Raw genomic sequence first — 21674 nt, 5'->3', positions numbered from 1 at the left:
GTTTCAACATTAAGAAATCCTTTTATATACTATAATAATAGAGTTAAGAAAAAAATGTGATATCCATAGATGCTGGAAAAGCCTATTACAGAATGCAGTCTAACTTTTAAAATAATGATGTAATACCTACACAAAAAATGTAGGAATGTACAGCAGATACAAACCTAGCACTCTGAAATAATTGATGCAAAGTTTTCAAATACTAATACATGGTACCTATATTTAGTGACCTACTATAAAATATACAAATCTCCTATCATGGGCAGAGATTGGGCTACATTACTGATTTGCTGACAGCTAGTAAAGACTCTTTCCTCTTTTATCCTGTAAGTTTTAGAACTGAAAATGACAGTAAGTTACTTAAAGTATTAGCCTTCACAATGTTACATTATGTGTTATCTATAAGAAAAAATACCAGTCAACCTGTCAATAGAGTATATGTGAAGTTTCTTTTTTTATCTTAAAAAAATAAACCAAAGCTGGAAAAAATATACTCTCTGAAAGACACCGACATGGCCTTGTGTTGGAGAACAGAGGCAGTTCCAAATTTATGAAAGTGCCCAGCAATTCAATGATGTGGTTCCTTTCACAATTTACTGAAACATTATACATATGCTTTTTGTGTCCTGGGGTATCCATACATGCCTATTTAGCCCATAAAGAAAAATAAAATATATATTTACAACAGACAGTGGACAATAATAGTACTGTCTATACTTGTTGAATAAATTAAAGGTATGAGACTAGAGCAGGCATAAAGGAAATAACATGCTACCCAACCCACAGATTATCATCCAGGAGACAGATCACAAGTCCAGAGATGCAGGTAAACAACTTATTTCAAAAGTCTTGGTTGCTTACATATATAGACCTCTCTGGAAAAGGAAAAATACCCTTCTGACTTTTGCTTTTCTTGACATTAGGCATTCATTTAATGTTCTTACTGGCTAAAGCGGGCAGTCTAAAAATGCTCATTCCCCATACAACTTGCCCATTTACATTAACTATATTAACTTTTCAGTACTCTGGAGATTCTGCTATTGAGCTTCATCTCTGTCCATACAACTTCCCACAATTCTCTGATTTGTAAGAGCCTCTCTAATATTAATTTGTTGATATTAATATTTCCCAGGGTCCAATCTCTGAAGACTTTTCCATACTCAACACAATGTCAGGTTTTCCCTTTAGTGTGAATTCTCCAATGCTGAAAAAAGCTGGTGATTCCATGGAAAACATTTCCACAGTCATCATGTTTCTAAGATCTCTCTCTTGTGTAGATTCTCTGGTACATAGTCTGTCCTGACTTCTGGGTAGAGGTCTTCCTTCCTACATTCTTCACACAGGTTCTATTAATATAAGGTTTCCTTGCTGAATGAAAGCCTTCTCACAGTCATCACACTTATGTTCTCTCTCTTATGTGGATTCTTTGATGTCAAATAAGGCCACTGTGGCTGAAGGCTTTCCCACATTCCTCATACTATAGCATTTTTCCTTGTGGTGGATCTCTTGGTGGGAAAGGAGGGATCCACTATAAGCAAAAGCCTATCAAAACTTGTTGATTGCAAAGAGAGTCTATTCAGCACAGACTCCTTGATGCTGAGTAATAATTCACTAGTAACTAAAGCTTTTATACTACACTTACTGCATTGATGTTGCACTTCTACAGATTCCCCCCACGTAATTCAGCATCTCCAGAATTTTTTTGTTTTGAAGCCAAGTTCTTATTTTCATTCTCAGTAACACCATCTAAAAAAAATACACAGACAATTCAAATGTCAGTTGTCTCTTGAGATGAGACTTATGATAAGGAACAGTGATAAAAGTAAAACCCAGTTTTACCTAAAGTGCATGCCTTTTTTAAATCTCTAAACTGGCATCTCAATTTTGTGAAGTGCCCAAGAAGGCACATGGAGCATGGTGGGGGTAGTGGTGGGGGGAGAGGGTGCTGTTTGAGTGAGAAGATTGAGCTAGGCAGAGAGGGACTGGAAGAGCATGGAACATTGTTCTCACAAAATGCGACAATCAAAGAATCAGGAAGGTATAATCAAAAAAGTCAAGAGATCAGTTTGAATCCAGAGCTGAGAAGTAAGGAATATCATGAAATCAAGAGAAAGTTTAATTCGCTAAGGATAGTTAAAAGGACTACTTCCATCTACTGATACGTGCCTAGGCCACTACTATAGACCTATGAAATGCTCAGTAAATATTTGTTGAGTGGATCAATAAACATGGGATATAATAAAAGTTAACTTGAAACAATAGCTAAACCAGTTTTAAAATACACCATACAAATTTGATGTGGGAAATCAGTAAAGTGGAAAATTTACAGTGGGGAAATAACTTTTCCAGGTAATGTTCAGGTCTAAAACATAATAAAGCAACATTTTGTAGCCAAAGGAGTTAAATAGGCCAAAAACCAAAAACCCAACAAATATGGTTGAGAGTTTCTACTCAAAGATCAAGTAGATAACAAGCAGGTGAGTAGAGGCAAGGTTTCAAGACAGAAGACACTACTAAAAGTTGTAAAGAGCTTCCCCTGCAAGGCTCTCCTTCTCTGTCTTTCTCTCCAGAGATCCTTTATCATCAGCTTTCTATAGCAAAAGGCAACAACGCGGAGAGCTAATCTAAGATAGGGTCAGGTTAGATCTGAAACCTTTGATTTCAAGGTACTATCTTTGCCATAAGCATATCTTGTTCTATCCTTTACCCTCAGACCTAAAGGCAACAGGATGAAATTGGTCTTGGAAAACTGAATTTGAAGCTCAATCCTCAACAAAAATGCCCAAACAAACAAAAAACCCCAATATAGAAAAAGGTGGTTCCACAGGTGCACATAAATAGCAGGGAGAACTAATGTCCAAGAGGGAAATGCTGGGTTATGGCTCCAGAGACATCTGGTGGATTCTGAAGTTCAGTGTTGCTTTCTGTGCTATTCCCAAAGCCTTTTACTAGTTAAGCTGTAAGTAATCCTCCCGACCCTTCCCACCTGTGGCTTGTCCTTCATTCCTGCTGTCTCTTCAACTTTTCCAGCATGATCGATGCCTCCTCTCCATATTCTGGATGGTATTATCCTACCTAGGTCTGCAGCTTCCCAGGCAGGGGTCAGGACCTATTCCAGCACCCGCTCCTTAATATGTATTTCTGGCCTCAAGAACTGTGGACAGAGCTCCCTGAGTCTCTTGAAAGTCCTGTGAGGTGCAGGTATCTATCTCCTGGTAGTAACAACTTAAAGTTTGAGGAAAGATCTGTGATTTCTTTGGCAGCTTGATTCTTGGTCCCAGACACAGACCTCTTCCTCTACCATCAGTCAATTTTAGAGATCTTTCCTGCAACAGGACTGCCATTCTGGAATGAGAGAGCTCAGGAGAAGATTCACTCCAGCTTGGGGTTCACACTGATTTTTCAGAAGTATTTCCTTGTAGCTAGTCTTCTTCCTGAGGCATAAAATGACAATGTTAACAGAAACTAAATTTTGTTTAGCTCTTTAACCCAAGAACTCACTTACCTGGACGATGCACTGAAAGAAAACAGAACCCTGTGTCAGGAAGCTAAATAAATCAGGAGAGCGGGAGTTACTTTGCAAATTATTCGCCAACTCCATCTACTAGTCTTTTCCTTCCTACATGTTTACGTTAATAAGGCTTGAGAGAAAGATATGACCCCCTTCCCAATGGTTTTCCCTGTCAGTGCATCCCACACAAACGGTAAAAAGAGCATCAGAAATGAGAAATAACAGCTAATATTTATTTAAAATGTACTATGAATGTAGTAACTTAAGTAGATACTAATTCCACTGGCAGATGAATGACATTGAGGCACAGAGAGATTAAGTAATTTGCTCAAACTCACATAACCAGTAAGTGGTGTCTCTTGTACTCAAGCATCGACCTATCTACTCTTGGGAGAGTCATGAATCACATTAAGTCCCCCCACGAACCCAACTTTCCCTTTTACCAAACCAGGAACACAGACCTTCCTCTTTTTCTCAACAGCCCCCAGTTATCTTGATACCTCACAACTGGGAAGAAGTCATCCTTAAGTTTCCCCGGCAACTCTCTACCACCAGGCCCAACCTCATCAGAGTCACCGAATTCTAAACCCGAAGCCCAAGACCCTAAGACCACCGCTGCCGCCAAAGGCACGTCACAAAGGCCAGCAAGGCCTGCAGCTCTAGGTGTGGCCACGGTCACCAGCTGCCTCAGCATTCAGCCTCTCCGGGATTCTGGAGGCTTTCTCCTCTCTGTGGTTGCCTAGCGACACCCCACCCCCGCTGAGCAGCGCCGGTTCCAGCTGTGCAGCCAGGTAACCCCAAGGGCTCAAGCTGCCAAGCTGGGGTGCGTCTGGCCCCGTCGGGGGCTGGCCTCCCGGCTGCAGAACTTCAGAATAGCCGCTCCCAAGACAAAGAGCGGAAACTGTGGGCTGCTAGTTATCTCTGATAACTAACAGGGGCGGAGATAAAAGACAGGGAAATCTCTCCTTTACAGATTGGGTGGTATGTGTCCCCTATTGGCTACTGTCCATCAGTTCCCAAGGCAAGAAAGTGAAATCCCACCTGGGTGGGAGCTTCTATCCCAGGGCTAGGAGGACTCAGTCCTGGGAAACTTGCAGAATGGTTAAAGGTAAATTCAGACCTGGGCTAGGGCACCTAGAGCCAACGCATTTGAGAGCTCACAGTAACAATCAAAACTATAGCAAACAGTTCTAAAGCACTAAATATATGCCAAGCACTACTCTAAGCGCTTTATATAATACGTAACTCTGTTAATCCAAATAATTGCCCAATTAGGTAATACTATTATTATCACCATTTTACATATGAGGAAATGGAGTCACAAGAGAGGTTAAATCAATTGCCCAAAGTCACTCAGCCAGTAAGCTGAAACTTGAACCCTGGCAATCTGTCTCCAGAAACCATGTTTTTAAACTCTGCCTCAGGAGTAAGGAAATTGGCTACAGGAAGCTGTAGAATCTCTAGACTGCCTCATTCTTTACTAGGGATGAAATGTAAAGATACTCATTGAAGTAGGCAAAACTAAGGCACTAGATTTAAAAAGTAAGATATGCAGACCACGCTTGAAGAGGAATAATGAAGATCTAACCATAAATCAGAGGTTACAAATGGCCTCCACTTAGGAGTCCTTCTTGGGACAATGAGCAGCAGGCCATTTGGGCTTAGGAAGATGATTGGTAGGAGCAAACATATATCCCAAAGATCACCTTGAATTATGATAGGTGAAAGCTCCGGGAGCCTTGACTGATGGTTTCAGATGCTGAATTTTTTTTTTTTTTTTTTTTTTTAATGTGTGTGAAGAAAATAAACTTTCCATAAAATCAAGGGAAAAACTGCTGGCTCTCAATGACAGTCTTACAATGTAAGCGAGGGAGCTAATCAACTGAGGAATTTAAAACACTAATCCTGGTTGGCTTTGTAAAAAGCCATTTATATACATCAAATTAACTTATATATATAAAATACAAATATACATTATATAAAATATTCATACACATAAACTTTTTATACATTTATATATGTAGAAATACTGTATATGTACAAAAAATGTGCTAGGACTCCTTGCCAAGTACACCCAGAAACATTTGAAAGGAACAAGAATCCAAAGACATTCCAATAAAATGAGCTGCTGGAGGGGCTGTGGTATAAGAACTTTTTGGTGTAAAAGAATAAAAGTTGGGAAGAGATTCAATTCAAGGCTAACCACATGATTATCCCCAGGTTGAACAAGCACTTGTTGGTCAAACTCTGGCCTTGTAGAGTCAACAGGGGTACCATATGAACCATAAGAGGTCAATTTTAAGCAAACAAAATCAACATTTTATATAATATATAGTTATGTTTTTAAAGAAGTGGTACTGTCTCCAAATATAAAACCACTTTTAAAAACTCTCATCAAAGATAAATCCATAATGGGTTATTAACACTTGAGGACATCTCTTTAAATCTTTATGATCTACCTTAAAGAAAAAAGCAGAATGTGAATTATGGTTCTAAACTAGCAGGGTGATCCTTTCATATAAAGAACCCATTTTTAAAGTGGAATGTCTCCTGTGACATCCTCACTGTGCAGGCAACAAGAATCAGGGCTATGTTTATGCTGGCCAAATCTCACCCACGATTTGGTATGCAGAGAGGGTGGTGATATTACTTACCTGAGGTGTTTGAACCCCAGGACTAAGTATTTTCCAGAATAGTGACAGGAGTTGAAAAGTTTCTACAGATAATTATTCAAGACACTAAATTACTACTGCAAAATAAGGTTCATTCAACTGAAATAAAACAGAGGAAGAGTATCACAGAGTTTAAAAGTATGGGCTCTGGAATTTGGCTGCTTGGGTTTAATTCCTGACCCCACCATATACTAACTTTGTGACCTTGAGCAGCTTTAATGCATTGATTTCAGTTTCCTCAGCTAAAAATGAAGTAACCTAAGTAAAGCATTTAGTAATGCCTGTCCCTTAGTAAGAAATTAATAAATGTACAGTATTAATAGTTTTCTCAATTCCAAAAGTTGGTCAATAATAGCTTTGTTTTGACTATAGCAACTCTACAATTAATAATCTATTTTGTATATTGACAAAAGAGGTTACTTCTGTATAGAGTATAGGAGTACAGAGCTTGTCTAGGTTCTTGTATCTTAGTGCTCTCCATCTCCAACCTCACCATACAGTTGAGATTTCTCAATTCAGAGCTCTGCTCAATCCCATTCTCCTTTCTCATGAGCTTTTATCTCATACCTCAAATTTCAGCAACCATTACATACAATTTATTTTTGGAGGAAGAGATCCATCTTTTTTCCCTTTGGAGTCCCTTCCCACTGTACTCTTTAGAATCCATTTGTCAGGTTACTTTTTCATCCACAGCTGTATTTACGCTCACTTCACTTTTCATTGCTTTACAAACATGACTCCCCAGACCTCTCTGTGCTTTTTGCCTTAAACAATCAATGTCTTGTTTACCTTGAATCAATTAGAAAAGAGAAGCCAGGCAATCTTATTCTCATTCTTAATGTAATTTGTAAGCTGATGCTTTATGATTAATTTATTTGAGTTTATGCCAGGTACTTTTACCTGGCTGTTGTGGTTGTTACTACTATTAACTGCCATTACTTCTCCTTTGGACCTGCTTCACTTTCACATTTGTCCTTTCCATTCTGCCTCCTGTTATTGTTAATTATTTCAAAATCCACATAGATAAGATGCCTCAAAGGTCCCTGATTTCCTAGATCCTGTCACACCACATCTATCTTTTATCCATAAAGATGTGTTCTTGACCTCATCACAGGCATTCTCTGTTCATTGCACCCCCCAATGCAGCACTCCTAGTCCATATCTAACATCTGTCACCAACCTCTATTTGCCCCTCAAAGCCTCGATTTTTCTGTATTGTCAATTTAGCTTCAAGCAGTAACCTTATTCTACTATATTTTCTCCTTATCATGGATAACTAGTTTGATCCATGATGTGTACCTGAAAATTCCATGCCATTTCACTTTTTTTTTTTTTTGGTACTACAACTGTATTTAAGCACAAGAAACAACCAGAACAAAATACCCATATTTATTTTTAAACAAGTATGAACTGTTTCCTCTTATATAACAGGCATATTCCATTGTTCTTGGTCTTTGTTCATGGTCCCTCTATAATATTTGGTACATAAGAGAGTTAGATTAAGTAGTGTGCAAGTGGAGGAACATGTGTGCATTGACAGAAACATGTTAAGCAGAAAATGAAGTGGAAAGACCCCAAATAAAGACACTGAAAGAAGTACAAAGTAGGTTTAAAAAAACAGATTGCATTCCAGTGAGCAGTCAGATTGAAGAGAGAGGCTCTGAAATTACTACGCAGAGCAAGTTCAGTTTGGATAACAAGTCTATAAAATCAGACCAGATAAGGAATATGGATAGCATTGGTCTGGTAAGGAGGGCATTCTCATAAAGGTTCACATTACTTGTTAGGCCTAAGAAATATTGATTTATGGAAATGCCCTCTATATTTTTAGAGACAGAAATGATTTCAGGAGTTTTGCAAGGCTTTGCCCTGAGAGAAAATGTGAACGTGTTAGTTCGCATATCAAAAACTGTCTCGCCTCAGGAGGGCGTCTCAATGGTCAGTAGTGGCTGCTTTCCAAGGTGGCTGCTTTCCAAGGTGACACAGCAGTCTCAGGCCTGTGGCAAAGCAGGCTTTGCATGGAGTCACGGGATGGGGAGCTGATCAATAAAGACAGGCCGCCCCAGATGGGAGCTGATAAAAAAAACATGCTGCCTGAGCGCCGCAGGGGCCCAGACAGACCCATGCGGTTAAAGTAACTAGCATAAGGGACAGCTCATACTTGACTTCTGAAATCCTTGTTCTAATGCACAATAACCAGAGCCAGGATGTCTGTTTTTGCTAAAGTGATAGCTTTATCTTAAAACTTAGAAGTTGGCCCTAAAAAGATTTTGTAACCATTTGTTCACATAGATAGAGTTAATTAAGGGATCTGTAGAAGCCTTTTGGAAGACTTTGAACCTAAACCGAATTACCTGTTATTATGTAAATCCTGTTACCCCTGGCAACCAAAAACTGTACCTATAAATACCTATGTACCTATACCTAACTGTACCTATAAGTACCTATAAATACCGTGTAATCCTCCAAGTACCCTTCTTATCTATCTTCATAAATCTATTCTTTATAAACTATATTTTTGCCTCTGTGTATTATTTTTATTTCTATTTCCTACTATTTTTTCATTCTTTGTGACAACCCCTGCCTGAAGGACCCGATTTTTTGCTGGGAGTGTAGCTAACTCCCCACACTTACTAAGTAAAGTCCCCTCCAATGAGAAGAGTTTGCATGAGAGTGAGAAATGGGAAGCAGAGTAAGCTTAGCTAGGGAACAGGCCTCATATACTTACAGCTATAGCGCTCTCTGGTATAGATTTGGGATCCTTGTTTGTTTCCTTGAGGTGAAAAACTAGGTTTCTAATCCCAGTTGCCTCAGTGTTTTATGTGTGCAACTCCGATGTTGGTATTATGAAAAAGCCTACATAAGCAGTGGTTGTTTTCCAACTGCTCATTTGTTGTTCTCTGTTGTGAACTCAAGAATGTTTTTCCATACAGAAAGTCATATTAAGTTCCAATCCCAAAAGCCAATTTGACATGTAATATGCCTAAATTATACTACTTATACCATTATCATTTCTATGGGAAAATGTGTTCACATTTACAACTTAGAAAGCTAGAAACACAGGTATTCCTACAGGACTAAGGACTCTCCTAGTTCCAACCCTGTGATGATAATCTGTATAGAGGTTATGAATAGTGGGGCAAGAGGCAGGGACATTCGGGAAATAGGGGTAGAATATATCATAGGAGCGGGAAGAAGATAGGACAAAGACATAGAGCTGGGTAAAAACGTAATTAGGAGTGGGACTTACTAAAGAAGAATGGAAATTACTTTTTTCTTTCTCCCCTTCCCCCATTGTCACTGTCTCACCACTTCAAACCTAGTGACCAATAGAAGTGAGGGAAGAAGAGGGACTGGAGTTGTCTTGGGGTGGAGTGGGAAGATAGTCCCAGAAATTGTGGTGTGGAATTTGTTATGGTAAGGTAAAAAAGGAAAGAAATAATAAGACATCTCAGTAGAGATTGATTCCTATATAAAAAGGCAAACAGATCAGGAACTATATGTACTTCTATGTGGCTTGTCTGTTGTCCACAAAAATAATCATCGTAAGCTCTCATCCAAAACAGAATTTTTAACTTAGCAATACGAGGGTAAAGTCATCCAGTTGGTTATTTTTCAGAAGCCCAAGGGACAGTATCTGTAATCTTTGGGCCCTTTACGTGCTCAAGAAGGTATACAAACCAAAAAGTTATAAAACCATTATGAAGAGCAATTATTAGAAAACTCAGAATACAATGATAATGATAGAGCTGGGAAACAAAGGGAAGTTGAAAGTAACACACAAAGAAATACCAGCATCTCTCCCCTAAATAAACAAACACATAAGGCCTTGCACTCAGAAGACCTTGGTAAGCCTTGGAATGTAGGTTTCTTTTTTGAAACACTTAAATTTGAAGGATGGAAAGGCCACCTTAAAACCCTAGATTTTAGGCATAACGGTGGTCTAATTCCCTGTTTACTTTAAAGAGCTGTTGGCAGATGTCCCCTGTAGGGATTTCTTTGTGCTAAAAGTCTACAGTATCCCCTTGTTTACACGACTGTATTCAGCCATCTTCACTTCACAGGCAACCATGAAGTCAGCTGTGATTCAACTCAATGTTTCTCAAATACTAGAGTACAACAAGTGACTGTGGCACTATAAAAACAAAGATTTTTCAACTCCCATCCTAGGCCTAATGAAACAGAATGTCTGTAAGACTCAGGCATGTTAAACAAGCTCCACAGGTGATTTTGATGTTCATCAAAGTTGGGGAATCACTAGTGTAATGGAAAAGACTAGAAACCAGAGACCTGGCACTTAGGTACTGGTTTTTGTGTGGTAGTATAGCTATGTCACCAACTCCATAAGGAAGAATATCCTCATTTTTAAAATGGAGACTAATTTTGATTTACAGTGGCATTTTAGGAATTAAATGAGAAAAGTTCTGTAAGTGTCAAAGTGCTGTAAATTATTAGACGAAATTATTGACATTCTAGCCCTCCCACAGTCTGTCTCCAAGCTGCTTCTGACTTAATGCTGTCAATTGCCCAATATGAATAAACTCTCCACTTTAGGTCTTGTCACTGATGCTTCTGAACCACAGGCACTCTTACCTCTGCTTACATCTGCTTTACCTAAATGGTTTCTCCCTTTTGCCTTCCAAATCTGCTCATCAAATCCTTATTTTCAATAAAGTCTTTCCTGATCATGCTAAACAAAAGAAATCTGTCTTTAGAATTTATAGCACTTAATGTCTACCAAGTGCCATTTTAATGCTATACCACGTTGAGCATTAATCTTACTCTCCTACAGTCTTATTTAACTAAATATGTGGATCTTATATTCCCAAATTAGGCTGTAAACTCTTCAAGAAAGTAAGTCTGGTGTTATTTTCTTGTTCTCCACAACACCTAATACAATGGGCAGCACACAGTGGGTTCTTATTAAATATATGAGGTTTACTTATAGCATTAGTGACTGAAGTTTTGCCCCGAATCATTAGAAAGCTAGTATTTCTCACCAGCCAGCAGTCTGTGAGATAGCTTCCCTGTTGTCATCACACAGAAACAGATTTTTCTCCTTTGTGGGTAGACTGATGTTGAGTAAGAACTGAATTCTGCCTGAATGATTCCCCACACTCTTTACATACATAGGGACTACTTTTATTATGGATTCTCTGGTGTTTACTAAGATCTGACCTCTGTCTGAAGGCTTTTCCACACTCATCACATTGGTAGGGTTTCTCCCCAGTGTGGATTCTCTGATGCTGAATGAGACTGGTGATTCCTCGGAAGGCATTCCCACACTCATCGCACTTGTAGGGCCTCTCTCCAGTGTGGATTCTCTGATGTTCCGTGAGGACCGATCTTTGTGTAAAAGCCTTCCCACACTTATCACATTTATAGGGTCTCTCTCCGGTGTGAATTCGCTGATGTTCTGTAAGACTTGTCCTTTGAATAAAGGCTTTTTCACATACATCACATTTGTAGGGTTTTTCTCCAGTGTGAATTCTTTGATGCTGAATAAGGCCACTCTGACTAAAGGATTTCCCACAATCCTTACACTGATAGCACTTTTCTTTGTGGTGGATTTCCTGATGGGAAACAAGGGATGAGTTATAAACAAAGGCTTTTCCACACTCGTTGCACTCATAGGGCTTCGCACCAGTGTGAACTCCTTGATGCTGAGTAAGTATGGAACGCCGACTAAAACTTTTATTACACTGAGTACACTGATAAGGTTTGTCTCTTGTGTGGATCTTGAGATGGTGAAAGAGACCTGCTTTCTGACTAAAGGCTTTGCCACATTCATTACAGTGGTAGTGTTTTTCTCCTGTGTGAAGCCTCTGATGTTGATTAAGAGCTGACCACCGGCCAAAGGCTTTGCCACACTCATTACATTTATATGGTTTCTCTCCAGTATGTATTATTTTGTGTCGAATAAGCACAGTTCTTCCACGGAAAGCTTTTCCACAGTCTTCGCATTTATAGGGCCTGTCTCCAGTATGGATCCTCTGATGTTCTAAGAGGCATGACTGTTGACTAAATGCTTTTCCACAGTCATCACATTCATAAGATTTTTCTCCTGGAAAGATTCTCTGGTGTTCAGCGTGGTCTGAGTTCTCAGTCAGACTTGCTCCATTTTCATCACATGTAGTTTGTTTATCTCCCCTGGAGTATCCAGAAGGCTCTTCTGTTTTTTCTTCAGGTTCATGAGTTTCTCCACACCTAGTAGACTGAGGTATATCCTTTTTAAATCTGCTAGATGTATTCCCATATGGTTTCATTTCTTCAGAAACTTCTTGCTTTAAAGTTGAATTTCTGTACTCATTTCCAGTCTCAACATCTGAAACTACAAAGTGATCACAAATGTTACCTAGTGTCCAACAGTAACTTCATTAGGCAATATAAAATTATTCAAATGAAACACACATAAGAACCTAGAGTTTCTTCATGACTATAAAATGGCATTAGAATATAAAATGGACCTAACATAAAGTACTTCAAAAATTGTTAAGGAAGAAATTGGTAACCCAATATATAACTGGGCAAAGAGGCCGAGTGCACTGGCTCAAACCTGTAATCCTAGCACTCTGGGAGGCTGAGGCAGGAGGATTACTTGAGTTCAGGAGTTCGAGACCAGCCTGAGCAAGAGCAAGACCCCAGTCTCTATTAAAAATAGAAATATTAGCCACATGCCTGTAGTCCCAGCTACTCAGGTGGCTGAGGCAGGAGAATCACTTGAGTTCAGAGGTTTGAGGTTGCAGTGAGCTATGACGATGCCACAGCACTCTACCCAGGGCAACAGGGCGAGACTTTGTCTCAAAAAAAAAAAAAAAAAAAAAACCAAGCAAAAAAACACACAAACCAAAACTGGGGCCAGGTGTGGTGGCTCACACCTGTAATCCTAGCACTCTGAGAGACTAAGGTGGGCAGATTGCTCAAGGTCAGGAGTTCGAGACCAGCCTGAGCAAGAGTGAGACCCCGTCTCTACTCAAAATAGAAAGAAATTATCTGGACAACTAAAAATATATATAGAAAAAATTAGCCGGGTATGGTGGCACATGCCTGTAGTCCCAGATACTCGGGAGGCTGAGGCAGGAGGATTGCTTGAGCCCAGGAGTTTGAGGTTGCTGCGAGCTTGGGTGACGCCATGGCACTCTAGCCTGGGAAACAGAGCGAGACTCTGTCTCAAAAAAAAAAAAAAACAACAACAAAACCCCAAAAAACTGGGTAAAGTTAAAATTGATGATTTCCAGGAAAGGAAATTCTCTTCAGCATAGGAAAAGATGCTCCACCTCACAATCAGGGAAAAGCAAATTTAAACAAATTGAGATACAATTTTTTACCCATCAGATTTGCCTAATCAGTTTGATACAACACTGTGTTCACAAAATGGATAACACATTTCTGGTGGGAGTGTGAATTGATGCAATCCTTTATAGAGGGCAATTTCACAATATCTATCAAACCTTTGACCTAGTGGTTCCACATATAGGAATTTATGCTACAGACATACTTACACACATGGTTATTTATTACAGCACTATTTGTTACAGTAAAATACTGAAGACAAATATCATCAGCAGGGGACTGGCTAAGTTCATTGTGTGGTACACCCAACCATTTTAATATTAAGCAGCTGTTAAGAAATACAAAATGTCCAGATGTGAGACAAATTCACACTATGTCAACAAAAAAAGAAATAAAAAATGCAAGATTCTAGCATCTTAGTGATAAGGGGAGAAAAATATATTTGTTTCAATATGAAAAATGTCTATTCATCAAAAGAAATCTCTGGAAGGACACACAGGAAATTAATAACAGTGACAACTTATTTCAGAGTAGGGAGAAGAAATTAGATCACTGGCGAATTGAGTAGAATGGAAACTTTTAAAATTTCTGTTTTTGAACCATGCTAATTTTTACCTGTTTAAAAAAATTAAGTGAAACAGAAAAAAATATAGAGAAAGTAGAGATAAGGAAGGTAGGGGGTCTTTCACACCTTCCCCAACTTTTAACATTTTTCCACATTTGCATTATTATTCCTTATCTTTATTAGTATGAACTTTTTTTTTTTTTTTTTTTGTCTTGACCATCTGAGAATTAGTTGCAGACATTATGGGGCAAAGGCTTATTTACTGAAGGAGAAAGGATATAGACCAAGTGGAAGATAGTGGTTTTGTCTGGCAGAACAAAGGTTAGAAACAACACAGACGTCAGTATCAGAAGGACTAAATTAAGTGATCTAAAATAAAATACAACCAGAATTTAGAAAAACGTGAATATTAAAGAAAAGGAAAGAAGTGAAGAGTGATAAATCAGGCTGCCCAACAGTCTATGCATAAGCCCTCAGATTCCTAGAGAGGCCTTCTGAATTTAATGTACAGAAACAGTACTAAGTACAAAAGAGCCCCAATGTTCTGTATTAGTTGGCTCTCTCTTCCTCTTCCTTCCAAGATGGGACTTTCTTCTTTACCTTGTTCCTGCTGGACTCCAAGTTCCGGAGATTCACACTTTAGCTGGGCTTTTAAGGACTGGAGGGACATACTATGTTCTTGTTCTGTTCCTAGAGGTACCATCTCCTGAGAGAACACTTCCTGTTCCCCAGTATGGACTGAGACCTGAGGAAAATGAGATATAGCTGACAGACTTACTCTGATAACAGAAAACAAAAAAGTATAGTATTCATAGCAGTGACACCCAGGTTGCTGAAACTTGAAATAACCTTCTTCCCAGATATTGGCCTGCCATAACGCTACCCAGCCTTCAAGGCTCATGTAAATGTTGCCTCCTGTGGGGAATCCTCCTTTTCCCAGCCAAAAGTAATTTCCCCTGTTGTTAACAGCTAAAGTATGTTGGTTACTATTAATACTTTGTCTCATGTTCAAAGAAGTGGAGAAGGTAAAGTGAGAAAGACAAAACATGGGAGAAAAGAAAAAGAAGGTAAAAGAGGCAGAAGAATAAAAAAGATAGAATTTAGGGGAAAATAAAACATAAGAGAAAGAGGAAAAGGAAAGGGGATAAGTAAAGGGAAATAATGCAGAGAAATGATAGCAAAGAAAGGCAAAAGGAAACAGGAGAGAAGAAAAGAAAGAGGGTGAGAGAAGGAAGGAGAAAGAAAGGGAAAGGAGAGAAATCTCTTCATATTCATTCCAGAAGCTGTTTCCAATAGTCTCTGCCCTTCTGAGGTGCCCATCCCACTTCTCTCTAGGGAGATGATCTTATTTTCTATTTATCTAAGATCAGAATCATCTAAAAAATTATCTACCCTTCACTTTATCTCCATCCTCATACTCTTCTCCTTCCCTTCTATCTTAGAGGAAGATGTCTTCTCTTTTTCAAGGCTCACATCTTTCTACTTTTGCCTTCAATCCCATCCCTTTCTGTTTTCCTCTGACCCTTGCTTCCTCAATTAACTAACTCATTATTCAGCATTTTCAGCCACCCTGTGGCTCCCATTCCTCTCATTTCCTCTTGCATTTAAAAGCAAGGATTTGGAATCACACCAATTACTTACTCTGTCTCTTAGTTTAGTACCTTTGTGACCTTTAATTAATTACTCTCCCTGAGATTATACATATCATGTATATAAAGCATCTAGCATAGGACCTAGGCATACAACAGGCCCTCACATTACTCCCCTATTCCCTTCAAAGGCAAAATTTTGTAAACAAGAAATCACTATACACTGCCTCTATTTCTCTGATACAGTTTCATTTTGTAGCCTGTGTCTCCAGAATAAGAGCCAGAATCAGCAGAATGTACAGAATATCAAAAGTACAGAAAAAGATTTTTTTCATACCTCAAATTTGACAAAAGAAAGAAAAAAACAAAAGGCCAGTACATTGAGCTGTGCCTTCTATCCTTGGATCTCTAACAGGGTCTCAGAAATCAAGCTGTAAGCAGCATTAGCTGCCCCCAGCATGCTTTCAGAGACAGGACTAGTTGGCAATACAAACTCAACATGTTTAAAATCAAATTACTTTTGCCTGCACCTAAAAATCCCATTCTTTCTTCTGGTTCTTTTCCTACCTCCCTGGCCACTCCTGTTTCCACTGCTGGTTACTCCCTTGATAATCTCATCCTGTCTAATGGCTTTAAAAACCAGGCACATTCTGAAATTCCCAATTTTATATTTCTAGCACAGACACCCTCCCTTTAATTCCAACTATTTATAGCCAGTTGCTTACTCAACTTTTCTACTTAAATTCTAACAGGAATCTCAAAATTAACACGTCTAAAACCTAACTTTTGATTCCTGTCCCTCCACCCCAAACATACCTCTTTCCCAGTCTTCACCATCTCTATGAATGACAAATCCATTCTACCTGATGTTCAGACTAAAAACTCTGGCATAATCCTTAACTTACTTTCTCTCACACCCTACATTTTGTAATTCTATATAAAAACAAATCTATCAAGTTCTACCTTCAAAATATATCCAGAATTCAATCACATTTTACTACTTTCACTGCTACTATCCTAGTCCAAGTCACCAATATCACTTGCCTAGATAATTGCTTACACCTATGGCCTCCTAAAATGGTTTCCTTTCTTCTACCTTTGACCCCTATGCCTCTCCAACCCTCATGCCAGACCCACTGTAGAACTTTCTTAACACAGAAGTCACAGTGATTATTTTAAAATTTAAGTCAAATTATATCTCTTTTCTGCTCAAACTCTCCCATGACTTTCCATCTCAGAATGAAATCCAAATTTTTCTTTCTTTCTTTTTTTTTTTTTTTGAGACAGAGTCTAGCTCACAGCAACCTCAAACTCCTGGGCTCAAGCAATCCTCCTGCCTCAGCCTCCTGAGTAGCTGGGACTACAGGCATGTGCCACCATACCCGGCTAGTTTTTTCTATATATATTTTTAGTTGTCCAGATAATTTCTTTCTATCCTTAGTAGAGATGGGGGTCTCGCTCTTGCTCAGGCTGGTCTCGAATTCCTGACCCAGAGCGATCCACCCACCTTGGCCTCCCAGAGTGCTAGGATTATAGGCGTGAGCCACTGCGCCCGGCCCCAAAATTTTTATAATGACTTACAAGTCCCTACATAATATGATCTCCTTATAAGTATTTTATCTCCTCCTTGACAAACACATCTCTACCATGACAAGCACATTCTCCCACTAAGACCTATCCATTTACTATTCTCTCTGCCTGAATGCTCTTATCCTTGATAGCTGTGTGGCCTGCTCTTTTAAGTCAGATTTCTACTCTAAACATCACCCTATTTGAAAAGCTTTCTCTGACAAGTCTACCTAAGATAGCAAAATCCCCGTTTCCTTCACTATTCCTTTTCTCTGCTTTTATTGTTGTTACTGTTGTTTTAACAGGATTTATCACCACTGACATCTTTTATATTTGTTGATTTTTTTTTTAATTTACTGTCTGTCTCCCCTCAGTAGAATAGAATCTATTAATACATAAGAGCAGCAACTTTCTATGTTTTGTTCACTGTTGGATTCACAGTGCCTAAAAGAGTATCTATCTGCTTAGTGATTTCCTACAGTCTTCAACTGTTAGGAGTGTTTCCACTACATTAGTCTTTCAAGCTCCACATCCCTAGTGCTTAGCCTAGAACAGACTGATTGCTCTGTCGAGTTCTCCTCCATTGATTCCTCCTTCTTTATAAATGTAATCTGTCATCATTTCCAATTAATTCTTACCTAAGACATGCTTCATCTCTTGCAATCACACTTTCACAACCCTATTTCAAACTTATATCTTTTTGCCACATGCTCCTTCTCTCTCCACCACTCTATTTTATATCCCAATGCTAGATTACACTTCCTGTTTTATTATTTCACTAAGTTTCATACTCTTTATACCAACGTTTCCTAGACTTGGCTCTATTGATATGTTGAGTCAGATAATTCTTTGTAGTCTGAGACTGTTCTTTGTGTTCCAAGGTGTTTAGCATCATCCTTGCCCTCTCTGCCCACCAGATGCTAGCAGCACATCCCTCACTTACAACAAACAAAAATGTCCCAAGACATTGCCAAATGCCTTCTGGGGCATAAAATTGCCACTGGTTGAGAACCACTGTCCTATATCACTATTAAAACAAAACAATACAGTTCTGCATAATTTGGTTCTCTTTTACGTTTTAGGATTAGTAAAGCTCATTTAGACTCAAGCAGAAAGGTTCAGAGCCTCTGTCCTACAGAATAAAATCTAAACTCCAGAGGTTGGGATTCAAGGTCCTAGACTCTCTATCTCAACTTTTCTACTCAAAACTCACCTTTCCACCTAACTAGGCTTTCTACTTCTCAAAGAAACATGGAAAACTGCTCTGCCTCTCCCCACTATCTTTCCATTCTGCTCCTACCTCTCATTCCCCTGAGAAGGTGACTTTCATTTCTCCATCTTTAAGTAATTTAATGGAGAGTCAGGGAAACTTATTTCTTATTTATATTGTGCAACAGAAGTGACGCCCCTTTCAAAGGGCTGCTTCCCATCCTGCTACCTTTGTCTGTAACATCTTCTCCCTGTCCTAGAAGTCTTCTGTTTCTAAGCTAAGCAGCATGTTCATCAAACAGAATTTTGTAGTGTAGTCCAGAAATACACATCCCCTTGCACAAAAGTTAACACCATATTAACCAATTTTCCATGAAACTCAAGCCCCTTTCTGATGCATCAAACTGTCAAGAATATGCTTAGTGAAATAATGCTGTACTTCCTTCTGGCTTAGAAATACATAATTTATCTTTTCTCAAACAGAAATCCCATCTTTTTTTCTCACCTGATCTTCTGGCTCATCCAGCTCTCTCTCTAAATCCTCCAGCACAGTTACCACCTCCTCCCCACTCTCTGGATGCTGCTCCTGCACCCAGGCCTGGAGCTCCTCCGGCAGGATGGTAAGGAACTGCTCCAGCACCAGCAGCTCCAGAATCTGTTCTTTGGTGTGGGTCTCTGGCCTAAGCCACTGATGGCAAAGTTCCCGAAGTCGGCTTAAAGCCTCACGGGGTCCAGATGTTTCCTGGTAGCAGAATTGTCTGAAGTACTGTCGGAAGATCTCTCTGCTATGGGTGTTGTTCTTTTGCAGGTTCTGATCCTGTCTGGTGGTATACTTCTCCTCCTCCTCCTCTATCTTTATTTCCAAAAGTTCATCCTCGTCCTTGTGGGTCTGCATATCCCAAGTAGATGCCATCATAGCTGCGCAAAACCTTTATCAGTGCTTCAAGTAAGATCTCCCCTGGAAAGTTTCTTCCTGGGTGTACCTGAGGAATAAGTCATCATTATTAATACAAATTATACCATAAATAAAAATTGCAAATTCTAAGAACTTAAGTGTGATTTTTGAAATTCTGCCCCCAGGTTAATTTACTATACTAAGAGAAATACTTTGATAGAAAAACTTAAGAATAAACTAATTTAAAGAGAAAAGATGCCAAATTACTTCAGAACTTTAAGAATGAAGAGTAAGATGCGGTAGGAAATATTTCTATTTAGTCCTAAAATAAAGAACAAGTAAATGGAATAAAACTAATATTTAGAATAAGAGGACAATAATAATAAAAGGTTGGGACATCTTAGATTAGTTGCTTTTTTTTTTTATTTTTTAAATGCCCAGATGTCTGGTGGAAACCATGAAATCATAAAAGCAGCAAAGTCATATTAATTTATTTCTTAGGGACTTAATCTCTCTGCTCCTCATTCTTCATATATAACGCGAAAAGGCTTAAGAGGTTACTCTTTAAGGCTTTCTTCTAGCCTCGAGTTCTGTGATTATAAATCTAAAGCAAGGTAGGCACAGGAAAGGGACGCCGGCCAGCGTCTGTGACCCAGGAATGTCCAGAAATGTCCGGAGGCGCTGAACTGGAGAAAGATACAACCACCGCCCGAGGCCCGAGACAAACCCAGGAGTTCTGGGGTAACAGCCCGAACCCTCTGCAGAGACTGGGAGCCGGCCCCTCACCCCTGGGCTCCGACGCACTCGGCAAAGGGGCCGGAGAATGGCCTCTGGGGAAGCAGAGCTTTCTGCGGACCCGCCTGGGCAGGGGAGGACCGGCGCCGGTCCCACACCAGCCCGGGCCCGAAGGGCCGAGGCCGCGGGAACACAGAAATCCCCGCCCGGAGCACAGGCTTGCTCACCCGCAGCCCCCAAAGGACAGCAGACTTCCACCTCAGGTGCGGAAGGCTGAGACCTCGAACCCCTTCGGGACCCGGGACCCACCGAGGGTGACCCACAAAGGCCGGAAGTGGCCGCGCGGGGCAAAGGACCAGCCAGCGGGGCCCGCGCGGGGCGCACTTCCGCGGATGCTCTAGGAAGGAGGCGGGAGGGGTGTTCAACTCGGTAGCTTTTCCGCGCGCCCACGCGAGAGGAGGCTGAGGATTCGCAGCCTAAGGGTAAACGGAATTGGTTCTCTTTCTCCTTCTCCTTACCGGGCCGTTGTCCCCACTTTCCCCGATCCAATGGGTGGTCGAGGCTTGTAGAACTGCTCTGAAAATTGGGAAATCCCGTGCTTCTCCACTCTCATTTCGGGTTTCTGTATCTCTGAGGTTCGCGGTTCCTCAAAGGGATGTTCTCCCGCCGACCTTCCGACTAGCAACGCTTCATGATGGCAAAGGGACCTCTGCTACGCAGGCATCTCAAGGACCAACCTCCTCTTTTCTGGAGGCTTTTCACTGTCAACGATTCTCTTAATGCTCTCTTTTATGCGTTGATATGATTATACATCTGAAAACCCACAGAGTTCATGGAAAAACTACATTAAAAAGATAATTTAGGAAATAAGCAGGATATAAAATTAACATACTAAAGTCAATAGCTTTCATATATATGAATAACCAGTGAGAATCAGTTATGAGATATAATGGAAGAGAAGACCATATTTACAATAGCAACAAAAAGAAAATATTAGGAATAAACAAGAAATGAGTAAAGTGTATGTGGAGAAAACTTTAAAACATTCCTGAAAGGTTAAGTGTGAACTTAAACAAATAGAAAGCAATATTCTGTTCTTGGATAGAAAGACTCAAAGAGGTCGATCTTCCCTAAGTATAAATGAAACTGTAATATCCCAATAAAAAAACACCAACAAATATTGTTTCAGGTAGACAAACCGATTATAAAGTTCAAAAGGGGAAATAAGAATAGCCAGGAAACTTCTGAAAAAGAACAATGGTGAGGGACAGCCTTATCAGATACTAGAACATACTATGATACTGGTGTGTGAACAGGCAGAATAGACTGGTAAGAGACCCAGGTATGTAAGGATATTTAATAAATGATGAAGGTGGCAGCACATATCAATAGGAAAATGAAAGATTTACAAAGAAGTTGTACTGGGATGACTGAGTAAAATTGGGTTTGTATCTCCCACCACTCATCACAATGGAGACAAATTCCAAATGAACCTGAGATCTAAATGTAAAAAATGCACCTACACATGTATTAGAAGAAAATATGAGTAATAAGTTTAACACCTGGGACTGGGAAAACATTATCTGACCATATGTCTCAAAATCCAAAAGCAATAAAGATGATAAACCTGACTACA

At 39.7% G+C, this 21674-nt stretch overlaps 1 protein-coding gene across 2 annotated transcripts; it reads right to left on the bottom strand.

The window, feature by feature from the left end:
- Positions 1–1234: 1234 nt before the first annotated feature.
- On the bottom strand, positions 1235–19327 carry ZSCAN12 (zinc finger and SCAN domain containing 12). 2 transcript variants are annotated; one of them, XM_069493610.1, is made up of 5 exons: positions 18914–19327; positions 14642–14786; positions 11362–12514; positions 2987–3434; positions 1235–1746 (listed from the first exon to the last, which is right to left on the bottom strand). In XM_069493610.1, exons 1-4 carry the CDS (start codon positions 19322–19324, stop codon positions 3314–3316), a joined length of 1830 nt encoding a protein of 609 aa, XP_069349711.1. In that variant the 5' UTR covers positions 19325–19327; the 3' UTR covers positions 1235–1746; positions 2987–3313. The 2 variants fall into 2 exon arrangements, with proteins under 2 accessions (XP_069349711.1, XP_069349709.1); XM_069493608.1 differs by lacking the exons at positions 1235–1746; positions 2987–3434 and having other exon boundaries at positions 11220–12514.
- Positions 19328–21674: the final 2347 nt, after the last annotated feature.

Source organism: Eulemur rufifrons, chromosome 18 (assembly GCF_041146395.1).
Source record: "Eulemur rufifrons isolate Redbay chromosome 18, OSU_ERuf_1, whole genome shotgun sequence".
NCBI lineage: Eukaryota > Metazoa > Chordata > Mammalia > Primates > Lemuridae > Eulemur > Eulemur rufifrons.
Note: the sequence above shows the minus strand (reverse complement) of the source record. Positions and strands in the feature narration are given on the sequence as shown.